The sequence below is a fragment of the Mixophyes fleayi genome, chromosome 5 (assembly GCF_038048845.1).
Source record: "Mixophyes fleayi isolate aMixFle1 chromosome 5, aMixFle1.hap1, whole genome shotgun sequence".
Classification (NCBI taxonomy): Eukaryota; Metazoa; Chordata; class Amphibia; order Anura; family Limnodynastidae; genus Mixophyes; species Mixophyes fleayi.
Window position 1 is genome coordinate 87,454,001 of NC_134406.1, and position 13,039 is coordinate 87,467,039.

Here is a 13,039-nt window from a genome sequence, read left to right on the forward strand (position 1 = left end):
GTAGATCGTCTGGTAGAAGGCTTAAGTGATGGACAAAAATGTCACAAAATTTCACAATGTTAGTGCAAGAACTGTAGCATTTATACATTTTGAGCCACAAAATAGAAAGTTATTGTCTACGGAGATGTATTTTGCAATGAAGAACATTACAAATAAAATAAATTTAAATTCCTTCTTTTTTTCGGAATGCTTAAAAAGTCAACTTTTTGAAAACTTATTTTGTGTGCATAGAATCCCTTTGATTGTTATCTTGCGATTAATCCACCCCCAGTGTATCATTTTCTGCATCTTGAATACACTCTGCACATCTTGGAATTATTATCACTCAATAAATTATTTGAACAATATCAGACGTGCCATGTCAAGTGAAGACTGAAAAGATTCCAGGGCGGTATAGAATAAATAGCTGGGTGACTGGATAACAAAAGATAATTGGTGTTGCAATTTCACTTCAATGATAGCTATTAATAAGTATCCCTGTCAGCTCTGACAGTCCCTTGGTACATCTGGTACATATTTTCACCCACTGCGCTGATAATTTGTGAATATTAAACAATTTCATTTCTGTATCTTGTAATGAGCATGTTCCTTTTAAGAATTCACAGAGAATATCTGCATTTGTATTATAACTGTTTAACGCGTGCTTTGTTACATCTTTGTTACATTTTCCATATTTGTGACCTTTATAGGTCATTTGATTCTGCTGTTTTTGCTGTTGCACTCGCTTTTTGCATTTTAAAACTTGAAAATAAATGTCATGTTAAAACATTAATTTTTGATTTAAAAAGATGCTTTTTTAACTGAGTTACAGAATTTTTAGAGCTCATTCACATTTATTTTTTTAGTTTTCACCTGTTGTATTTTTGGATGCAGTAGAGAGAATGACAATAGAAAGGAAAATTTTGTCTTATATAAAATATTGCCATGGCAGTATATAAGTGTCGTGTCCACACTTGCTGATCACTTGTGTGCACCAATGGAAGCACTAAATGTTGGAGTCTATCTATTTGATATGAGCGCATAGTGCTGTAAATCATGTTGCTCTTTTTTTTCCAGGCTCCTCATGAAATTTAGTCGTGTTCAGGTAGAAAAAATAAATCAAAAGGCCATGTGATTTTTGTTTTGCTTTTTTATGTGCTCACTGGGAAACAACACATTAGTGTGACTGTTTCTGTGTGGAGCTAATCAGAAGCTGCTATAAAGACATCTCTTAGTGAGCTGGGCTTTGCTCTATATGTCATTGTTTAAAAGTAAGCCAAAACAGTCAACAAACAGCTCGATGTAGCTATCAGTGAATTTTATAACTTAAGAAATATTGAGCACACCATCTAGATTTCAAGTATAAGTGATTAACTAACAACACAGAGTTTCTAGCATTGTCGATAATATAGAGTAAGTTACTAAAATTCACTGTATACATCAACATATCAGGACACAGACCCAAACTATTGTTCCAGAGATTATTTACACCTATACAGTGTATCTTGTAAACTATTTGAGGGCAAGCTGGATGTACACTGTAAATGTATATGTTTTGGGCATTTTCTTATTTAAATTATATGTATATGATGTGGAGATTTGGATATTTTTCCTTGAAACATTGCGAAGGTGGGAGTTTCCTCCTCTCCTATGAAAATTCAGTCCTTGCTCCTGCCAAGATTTTAAATGGACAGCTAGTCAGAAGGTTGCTTGTAGTTAAGAAATGAAGGGAACATGTAAAGCAAGGTGGTTTTACTGCCTTTTTTTCTTTTACAGATGCATTGTTTCCAGTATAAGCTCAAACCATTCGGTGAACCTTAGTCTGCAGGCTTATTCAGACATTTAGAATAGTAGTAATTGTATAAAATCCAAACTTGCTTATATCCAAAACTTTTGAATAACGTCTAAGTTGCTTAGTACAGTCAGTATTGTCAACTTCATCTTTTTCCCAGGGAGTTGTCCCAGTTTCTGACTACGTGGACGTCTTATACACTGACATGGTTGGACGGATGCCACATTCCCGGGTGTGATCCTCGGTCAGGGCCGAATTAAGGGAATTGAGGCCCCCGGGCTAAGGGTACTGTGAGGGCCCCCCGCCGCCAATGAGGCCCCTCCTCGAGCGCTTACCTCCTTCTGTTCTTCTGCCACTGCCTGTAGTGCTTCTGCGGCGCGCAGTAAGCTCCTTACTGAGGAGATCAGTAAGCTCCTTACTGAGGAGATCTCGTGAGAGTGAGATTATGACTGAGGAGATCTCTCATGAGATCTCCTCAGTAAGGAGATTACTGCGCACCGCGGAAGCACTACAGTGACAGCAGGCAGCTAACAGCATAACATTTGGTATTAGCTGCCTGCCATTTTCCATGACATGACAGTTGGGGGCGGGGACGCTCCCGACCCGATGAATACCGGTGGGCCTCCCAGTTTCCCGAGGCCCCTGGGCTTCTAGCCCAGTTAGACCTCGGGTTAATCTGGCCCTGTACTTTGTATTTAAAGTGAACTGAATAGTTGCAGCAGGTCTTGGCAAATTTGTCTAAAACCTTGGAGCAAGCTCCACAGGTTTGGAATTGGAATCCTTACATTCTGGTGCCCAGAGCAAATCTGGGGAAAAGAGGTGTGGTTTAGCATAATGGTCAGTGCTGCTTTACTAATATAGATTATGTAGTTTGATGTTGGAATACTGATCAAATAACCAATACTAAAAGCTATGAACAATTAGTGTGTTGCTACATCAGACACAGAGAAATGCATGCTTCCTGAGCATTTAAAAATATAATCTAATGATCAGCCAAATAGACATATACATAACAATGCATATATCAAGTGTATTCATCTGTATGGTTTTAATGCTGCCAAGAAGTAAATATAATTTATGCAGCCAGGCACCACTTGACCTATACAAATAAAGTGGCCTGTATTTATAAAACTGTCCCCTTTCTTGTATGCAAGATATAGAATTGTATACAAAACAGTGACCGTTCTGGTGGCCGGTTCGTAAGGACTAGTATGCAAACAAGGGAAATTGTTCATGGCTAATGTAAAAACAGAGCACTCCCTGTTCAGATTTATGAGTGCCATCTAGGTGACAGAAGAATGAGCCAAAACATAGTCTTGTGTCAAGAATAGTATGTTGAGCTATATCTTTTGCTACCTACAAAAAACTGATATATGGTGCCTAGAATAAAAAAAAATAACTTGTTGGAGTTGTATTTTGTGCTAAAAATACAGAGACTTTTCATTGAAGTCATCTTTATGTCAATAATGGTAATAAAAAAATGTATATAGGAAAATATATTTTTTTTAAATTATTATACTGATAACAATTGTCATTTTTATTTAGAATAAAAGTTTTATGCATTCTGATGTGCATCTTTATTGTACGTACGCTTGTGCGTATGCTGCATTTTACGGCTGACGGCTCTGACATGGGGGCACATTTATCAATCATCGGCAAAAATAGTTATCAATCCTTATCGAGTGGATAAGGATTGAACTATTTCTCAATTGTATTTAAAACGGATCACAGAAACAGCAGTTCCGATAAACTGCTGTTTCTGTGATAAAAAAATCACACTTGCCCCGCCTCTTCGGATCGCGATGTCCTCCAGGTCCTCTTCATTTGTCTTCACACTGGAACTGCGCATGTGCAGTTCGCACAGACATCCCCGCTCTGTCTCTGCAGAGAGAGTGGTGAGTGACAGGGAGGGATCATGTAATCCCTCCACACATGCGCTGTCCAGCTCTGCTCTTCGGAGCAGAGCTGACAGCACTGAAATCTGACAATTTTGATAATGTACGCCAGCTTCAGCTGGCGTACAGTATCAAGACAAGTTACCGAAAAAAACTTTTTTTCGGAACTTGTTAGATTGCGGCCAGAAGCAGTCACCATACTGTTGAATGGTGACTGCTCCCAAAATCGAAGAGGAGTGCAAAGCAGCAGATATCCACGATATCTGCTGCGATGCACCTTTCATAAATTTGCGGAGGACACAGAGGGACCTTAATTTCCCGGTAAGAGCGCTATCGTGCTTTTTTTTAATATGCCCCATGAACTCCAGAACAGGTGATAGAAGTCTTCACCTATCTCAGCCACCTTTCCCGTAGAGCTGGTTATGCTCGCAGGTACTTGGATCCACCCAGGTGTTAACCCTCAAATAATAGGAGCTTATGTTCAGATACCGTAGCGCAGGAACGAGGAGAAATTGTACAGGAGGCAATCCAGGATGGTCCAAAGGTCATGAATCCATAGCAATCAGAATAAGCGAGACCAGGCCAAAGGTCAGGGCTGGTAGCAGACAAGGAGAATCCAAATAACAAAGCCAAGGTCAGGAGCAATCAGAGTTCAATTTGTGTTCACATACAAGCCAGGGGTCACAAGAGGAATCAGTAATCAGAAGAAGACTATCCACAGGACTGGAGCTGGTCAGCAATGTGCAGCCCACTAAACTATATAACCGGTGGGGAGGCTAAGTCCTTCCTGCCTTAAATATTTACAATAGCCATTCAGGACTTTAGAGAAACAGGCCTTGCAATTAGCCACAGGAGACTGACATAATTAGCAGCGACCCAGTTGCACACACTGTCAGCCATGATGACAGCCGGGCAGCTGAAATCTGAGCCCACCCGAACGTTGCCGATCCGAGACAGATCCAGGTATTCCCGCCAATTGCAAAACTGAAACCGAGGCTCGGAGTCATAATCCCGCTGTCGGATCTCGCGATACTCGGATCCTATAAATTCCCCGCTAGTCGCCGCCATCTTCACTCGGGCATCGATCAGGGTAGAGGGAGGGTGTGTTAGGTGGTCCTCTGTCCTGCTATATCTCGTGCTGTTCAGTGCTGTGCTGTGCTGTGCTGTGCTCTGTGTTCTGCTCAGTCCAGTGGTGCTGTGTCCTGTGCTCTGTCCTTCTGAGTTCAGTGGTGCTGCTGGGCCCTGTGCTGTGTCCTTTTCAGTCCAGTGGTGCTGTGTCCTGTGCTCTGTCCTTCTAAGGGCATTGTTATTTCCCCATTATTCCCAAATTATAAAAAAATTCAAAAAAAGTTATAAAAAAAAATACAAAAAAGTAAATATATAAAAAATATATATCCCAAAACAATCGTGCAGTATAGGTCCATTGGTACTGCAATATTACAAAGTTCACTTATTCTGCAGTATAAGTCCATTGTTGTTACTGCCATATTACAAATTTCACTGATTCTGCAGTATAAGTCCAGTGGTACTGCTGTATAACTCCAGTCCTGAGTCAAGCGCACTGGAGAATGATTTCCGTGTTGTGCAAGGTTCTGCAGCCATTTGAACTTGCCACACGAGAAGTCAGTTCCGACACTGCCAGCTTGAGTCAGGTGATTCCCCTGATCAGGCTTTTGCAGAAGCAGCTGGAGAAAGTGAGGGAGGAGCTGGTACACCATTGCGATTCCACCAAGCATGTAGCTCTTGTGGATGAAGCCCTTCGTACGCTTTGCCAGGATCCGAGGGTGGTCAGTCTTTTAAAGTCAGAGGAATACATTCTGGCCACCGTTCTCGATCCTCGGTTTAAAGCGTATGTTGTGTCTCTGTTTCCGGCGGACACAAGTCTACAGCAGTGCAAAGACCTGCTGGTCAGGAGATTGTCCTCTGAAGAGGACCGTGACATGCCACCAGCTCCACCTTCATTTTCATCACTGTTTGTGCAGTTCCAAAAAAGAGGAACTGCCATTTCTATTGCTACCTTCTTTCTTTCTGTATTTCCTGTGTCCTGTGGTCTGTTCTGCTAAGGGCATTGTTATTTCCAAGTTATCCAAAAGTTCTAAAAAAACTAATTTAAATTTATAAAAAAAATTATAAAAAATGAATTAAAAAAAAATAAAAAAAATTCCAAAATTAATTGGAAAAAAATATTACAAAATTTTAAAAAATCTAGCTTGTACTGCTATTTAAAAGTCTAACTACGATCATTCACTGTTGCTGTACCCAAAAATAATAGGTACTGCTATTAAAGTACAGTCCAGTGGTACTCTCCTGTGCCGCAGATAATTTGTAAAAGCTTTGCCGAGTGTGTGTAGTTATGTATCACAGATTTTAAGAAGAGGCACAACACTGACAACCTGTTAGAGAAACTGAGGGAAATAATCTCTCTGTGGCTCACCCCACTTAGACTCTCCTGGGGATTCGAATAACTGCCATTTCTATTATTACCTTCTTTCTTTCTCTATTTAAAAAAAACAAACTGTCATTTCTATTACTACGTTAATTGTTTGTGCAGACACAAAAAAGAGGAACTGCGCCCTTAACTGCTATGTTGGTTTTAGACGTCCATCCGGTGTCCGCCATCTGTGCACTGGAATTCAGACCAGTTGAGGGTTTTATTATTATATTGTGGGGACCACTCCACTACGCAGTCCAGATACTTTTTTGGTGGAATTCAGACCAGTTGAGCGATTTTTTTATTATATTGTGGGGACCACTCCACTACGCAGTCCAGATACTTTTTTGGTGGAATTCAGAACAATTGAGGTTTTTTTTATTATATTGTGGCCCCGGTATCAAATTGGGTACCGGGGCCACTCCACTACGCAGTCCAGAAAGCTACCTCGGTGAAACGTTTTGGACTAAAAACAATATTGTGAGGTGTGAGGGTGTTCAGAATAGACTGGAAATTAGTGGAAATGATTGTTATTAAATGTTATTGAGGTTAATAATAGCGTAGGAGTGAAAATAAGCCCAAAAACTTGATTTTGGAACTTTATGCTTTTTTCAAAATAAATCCCAATCCAAAACCTTAAATCCGAACCAAAACCTTTCGACAGGTGTTTTGCAAAACAAATCCGAACCCAAAACATCAAGCAAATCCGAACCCAAAACACGAGACACCAAAAGTGGCCGGTGCACATCCCTACTCAGAATTGAACACGCAAAGAGAGTGTATTTCCACCCATATACAGTGAGAAATATGATATTTGACATTTTTCTTTACACACAAAAAAATTTAAAAGATAGTTGGCTTCTTTACACACCCCACTTTATATGGTATACTGAAATACTTTAAAAAAATACTTTAAAGCTGCTAGCTGCTTAATTAACATGTCTGTTTTGGTATTTCGCCTACCATTGGGGGATAAAATGGTAAATACACACACATTTTGAGATAGCTCTTTTGGACTTAGAAGCAGACACATATCCTGGATTTCTCTCCCTCTTTGGATCGAAGAATAGTAAAGTATATATGTGACCGTTTTCTGGCATTGATAACATTTTGAACATAAGGAAATAGACTTAAATATGAGTAAAATGTACACTGTACATTGTTAGTAGTTTAATGGTAAATGATATTGAAATACATGGGACAGCATGGAGTGTTGATATCTGGTTTGTGACCAGATCACATTTGGTTAGTAATGATGTGATGTTTGAAATTATATTCTTTGGTTTATAGAAATGTTTGTAGCTGTGTTATTGTAAATACATTGGTAGATTTTGTTATTTAGGATATTCTCTGATTTGGGAGAAATGTTAGTGTGCTTAAGAAGTAATGCAGTTTAAGAGTTTGAAATTAGTAGTACCTTAGGAGTTTGATTGTGCCAATACAATAGACCTCATACTTGAATAGTATTGTATTTGATGTGCCTATAGTGTGGCTTCTCTCTGAATATCTGCTAAATAAAAATTCATACTGTATTGTGTAACACTGTAAACATATATTTTAGTTCTGGTTGTTGATTTTGATACAGACTGTATTTGGTAGCTTGTCTTGCTGGTGTGTGCTCTCGTCCTCTTCCCCCTGATCTGTGGGGCATGTCTGGAGAAGACAGTGTATAATGACTGGACAAACAGATATGTGATAAAATAGACTCATGTATGAGATATTGTTAAGTGATATTGTTTGGCGGTTCTGTGTTGTAAGAAGATTGCAAAATAAATGCTTTGTTTCATAGATGGATAGAAATAAATGTCTTTTGTTGCACATAGGTTGAATTGAAATTAGGAATGTTGCTGGGAAGTTTGTAAATATCTCTTCCCTGTGGGACCAAAAGGAAACTAGTGGACAATGCTATATAAATATATATTACTGGTTGTGTAGTCTAATAAGTTAAAATCTGCTACTGTGGCTATGATGATTGCATTGTTACTAAATTAGGCCTTTGAGCCACATTCTGCTAGCATGTGTACGTAACAAAGCCTGGTGTTAGGTCAGCCATTTTGGATGGTGACTTTGCATTGTAAGAAGAAGTTTCATTATGAGTATATGTACTAGAATAGTGATCTATAGTGCAATTAGGATTAAGATGGAGATAATGCAGTCAACATGTGAATTGTAATGAATTCCGAGATACACACACACACACACACACGCACACACACACACACGCACATATACATAATAAGCTATTGTACCTACACATGGATTGTCATCTATTATATGTACCATGTGTAAGATTGTTATTGAAATCATATTATTACATTATTGTACAATTATTTTATTCATTATTGTACAAGTTATTAAAGCTTGCACATCCAGAAATGCTCAAGACTGATTTAGTTCTATTTCATACATATATATGTGTGTTATGGTTATGAATTTATAACATCTTGATGCAGGGGATATTATATATATAGAAATATGTGTGATAGAGTAAATAAGGTTTAAAGGGCTAAAGTAGGCATATCATAAGAGGGAAAAGTGTAAATTTGTATGGTAATGTAACAAGCGTATCCAGAAATAGAATAGGAACATAGCATGTTCAGGTATGCCGCAAATACAGGTTCTTTTACATGCAATTATATACAAGTTAAGAAGCATCCGCATCAGCACCATATGCACCTGGTTTACAATAAGTCATCCTCACCAGCGAGTGTTTGCACCTACCTTCTATCAGGTGCAAAAGATACACCTCCTAACAGATGTTTGTGTGTTTGGTAGATGTGCGTGAGCTGTATTTGTATAAACACGCCTTTACTGTACTTGCTCATAGTTAGACTGCCCTTTCCCTCTCCTGTCCTGCCTCTCAAAGTGCATGCGGGCATTAGTGGCAGAATAGCGCAAGTCTGCATATGAGTGCACCCACTTTCTGGCATAAGTCCCATTTTACATCAGCCACATTGTGTGTAGTAAGATTTTCTAATGACTGTCCTATGGTCATGTTCTAAGATCATGCATTTTTGGTTTTTGTCTTTTCTTTTTATATAGGGATGTGAACTGATTGAAACACCAGACCAAGACTACACAGACTTCACAAAGTGCCTTTCAGTTCTGCAAGACAAAATAAAGCAGAATAAACTTCAGGTAATTAAATGATGCTATACCTTTGTGGCAGGAGCTGAGTCTCTGGGGCCTCAATCCCTGGATTGTGTTGCTGGTCAATTTGCCTTGTCTACTACTGTAGTTGCTGAGAGATTTTTCCCAGGGATTTCTAAATTACGACGAGCGCTTCACATGTCAGTCAGTGACCATTGAGAGGAAGCACTGGGCTATTTAAACCCAGCAACTTTCCATTTCCCTTTCTGTGATCTCGCATTGCTACTTATACTACTGTTACCTGTGTACTGAACTGACTCATCCTTGACTATGTCTCTGTTTGATAAACCGTGGGCTGAGTTCAGCTTGTTTAACTACGCTCCACTTTTGCCTACACTGGCCATGCCTTGTTTCTGATTCCATCCACTCTGGCAACTGGACTTCTTTTCTGACACCAGATCTGTTATTTGACTAGGAAAGTTAAGTTTATAACGTTAGTTCATAATCAAGCAATGTAACGGATTGTAAAACCTAGCAAACGTGCAATGATCAGTATACAACACCATGGATAATAATGATATAATCAGTGGTTGAAGTGGAAGTTTAGAAGTGGCGGTATGGAAAATGTAATTAAAAGGATGTTTACAATGAAGGTAGTAAGAGAAGTGGCTGTATGGCATACCACCATATACCAGCCCATTTTGATCACTGAAATACTGTATATAAGCAGTAAAGCCAGTTGTTATGTGAAATGTAAGTTAAAGCTTTCACATCCAGAAATGCTCCAGACTGATTCATTTTTTTTAATAATTTTGTGATTTTCTCACTTGTCACCTTTTAGACTGGTTTCAATCCATCATTAAGGGTGAACTGTGTACAGTCCACATGCAAATTATCTTGTTTATTGTTATTCTCAAAGTACAGAAAGAGCAAATTAATGGAGACAACTATTTGGAACTTGTTACAAAAATGATTGCTTTCAACTTTTTTGTGCTTCATCAATTGATCCTCAGGCATTTCCCATGGATGTTGTTTGATGACATTGTCAGGAGGCTGATTAATTTTATATACTGTGCACATTAACTGCCTACTAGTATCTTTACACACTGAAAATATATTTCACTAGTTAGGGAAATATGTTACTTCTTGTCCTTGCACAGACTAAATATAAGGCTCCCTTTTCTTGGCTCTCCATGGCAGTTGTCTGTACCTTTTATATTTACAAAATACTTGTCAGAGATGTTCCTTTTTCTCTCTGTTGTTTGCTATTTAGCTGATGCTCCTAGCCTATTGCATTCAAGTTTTTTCATATTGAAGTGAATATTTATGGTTACCAAATACCATATACTTGGTCCTTTTGTGGTCAGTATTAGCTGACGCTCTGCTCCCCATAGACTTTTCTACTAAATTGTTTGACATTTCTGAAGAATTTTCATTTTATATCTGGAGACTAAATCAAGAATGATAAATTCCAAGTGCAGTTTAAACATACCTTGGATTTATTCAACTGAATTTTTCGGACAGGTCTACCTCGCCTTTCCAAACTGAATCAGGACATGGTAGAGTGGTTCATAAAATCTGTCCAAGTTTTGCGAAGTGGCTGTAGATAAGATCTCCCTTGACAACCCTTTCTCACAACAAACTTCATACAGCGACAGTATTATTGAAAACTGATTGGGTCTTTTCACACTATATATATATATATGTATATATATATATGAGAGAGATATAGAGATATCGAGAACAGGTATAGAGATATATAGCTATATATAGATATAGATCTATATAGGGATATATATATATATATATATATATATATATATATATATATATATATATATATATATATATATATATAATCATCTACTATATAAATTCCTAGTGGTGTGTGTGGGAAAAAAAAAACCAAGCTGCAGCGCCACCTGCTGGGCAGAGTTATACACTGACCTATATATTTCTTGAAGGAGAAGTGGCAGTTGGGAGTGGTTGGTGGTTGCCGGGGGTGACAGTGGGGAGTTTTTAACACCTTAAGTAGCTTGATGAAGGATGTTGCAATGAAGATGGAGGATGAGGTGGTGACATGTGGACAAAACCACGTTAAAAAAGGGCGCTTGCATCTGGAAGTAACGCTCTTCCCCTGAGGAGGCCTGGGCTAGGCCCAAATGCATGACAAGAACCTTTTTAACACCTTAAGTAGCTTGATTTGACTAGAATGCATGAGTATCATGCACGGGTTAACTTGTGTGTGTGTGTGTGTGTGTGTATATATATATATATATATATATATATATATATATATATATATATATATATATATATATATATATATATATATTGTCAAAGTCGTATAATTGGATGAACGAAAGTATATTGGTTTAATATTGTTTTGCCATGCGATTGTGATCCATACGCCACGTAACACGTGGCGTGGTGCGATTGCACGGTAAAGTACGCACGCACACACTCGCATTACAACATTTAGTTATTTACATAATTCATATTCATATTGGTTCCATCACACTGTAATTTAGGAGCAGATAGTATTTGGTTTATTATCAGTCTATATATATATATATATATATATTATATATAGTGATTACATGTACACTTCAGTGATATTCAAGGTTCAGGTTATAGGAAAGGTACCACGCCTGGTGTCATATTAAAGCCCTATTCATCAGCAGCTGTCCGGTGCATTCAGCGAAGAGATCGCACATTGCATACTTTAGTTATTGATATTAGAGAATAAACCTTTGTATGATGCTGGCTATGAAAGGAGCAGACCCCCTCCTTTGGATTCCTTAGATTGAATCAGCCTATGATCTGTTTACCCTGAACCCACCCAACGTCTGGACCTATAGAAGCAAGCTACGTCATCTCTATTGTTCACAATGAAACACTGACTGTATATATAATAGCTGCATCCCCCACCAGCCTCAGTCACTTCTGACACAGTATTCTAAGCAGATATACTGTCCATCGGGTCCCGTGGTTGCGCAGCGAGCGCAATGCGATAAGAGCGCGGTATGTATGTATGTAACTTTTGGTATTTTCTGTACTGTACTTTATTATAATATAATAATGTATTGAATTGTTGACTATTTACATCTGCTAAAATAAATAACTTTGTGCTTTGGAAACACATACAATTGATTGGGCAATGCTTATTTGAAAACGATAGAATTACTTTAATAATTTGGGGGCTCGAAGGTGAGTTACGTTACCGGCAAGTATGCAACGCTTACGATATTCGGTTCCTCAACAAAGGGTGGATTGACGGACGCGTCGCATAACAGGAAAGAACGCAATGTGTTTAAGACCTGTGGTTCACTTTGTGTTGCGAAACCGAATGTTCGTTGTTGCATAGACTGAAGGAACGCTAATTTGAATCTAGGGACAAGGAAGAAAAATGTTTCTTTTTTTTGTCGTTTTGCGTTTTAAAGGGTATAGCATTGCATAAGGTATGTGTACTTCCTGCATAGAGTATGTGTACTTCCGGTATTGTTGCCACGTGGGTAAACAGTCATGATCATAGTCTGTCATAGTGTAATCACTTGGTAAAATCTCTGAAAGGATAGTGCCATTGTTTGGGAAATTTATTTTCTGTACAGAAAACAAAGGTTATGTGTGTGTATGTGAATGTTATTTATACATAAAGACAAACAGAATATAGGATTCTGCACGTGCGCCTAATACTAATCTCGATGTTCACTGATAACTAGTATCTCTGAGCAGTGCGGTTGGACCGCATGGCAGGGCCTTGATTGAGTATTGGGAGGGCAGTGTGGTACTATTTAAAATTGATAGCGCTTTGGTTCAGGTGTGTCTGACGGGGCATGGTAAAAAGGGGAC

The 13,039-nt window shown here is 38.5% G+C and overlaps 1 protein-coding gene across 2 annotated transcripts in view; it reads left to right on the forward strand.

Moving 5' to 3' along the window:
* The window catches only part of TPK1 (thiamin pyrophosphokinase 1), a 467,722-nt gene that overhangs the window by 185,916 nt on the left and 268,767 nt on the right, over positions 1–13,039 (forward strand). For both annotated transcript variants that reach the window (XM_075211273.1, XM_075211274.1), the window contains exon 6: positions 9,140–9,235. In XM_075211273.1, the coding sequence (XP_075067374.1) occupies positions 9,140–9,235 (96 nt within the window). The remainder of the gene's footprint in view (positions 1–9,139; positions 9,236–13,039) is intronic.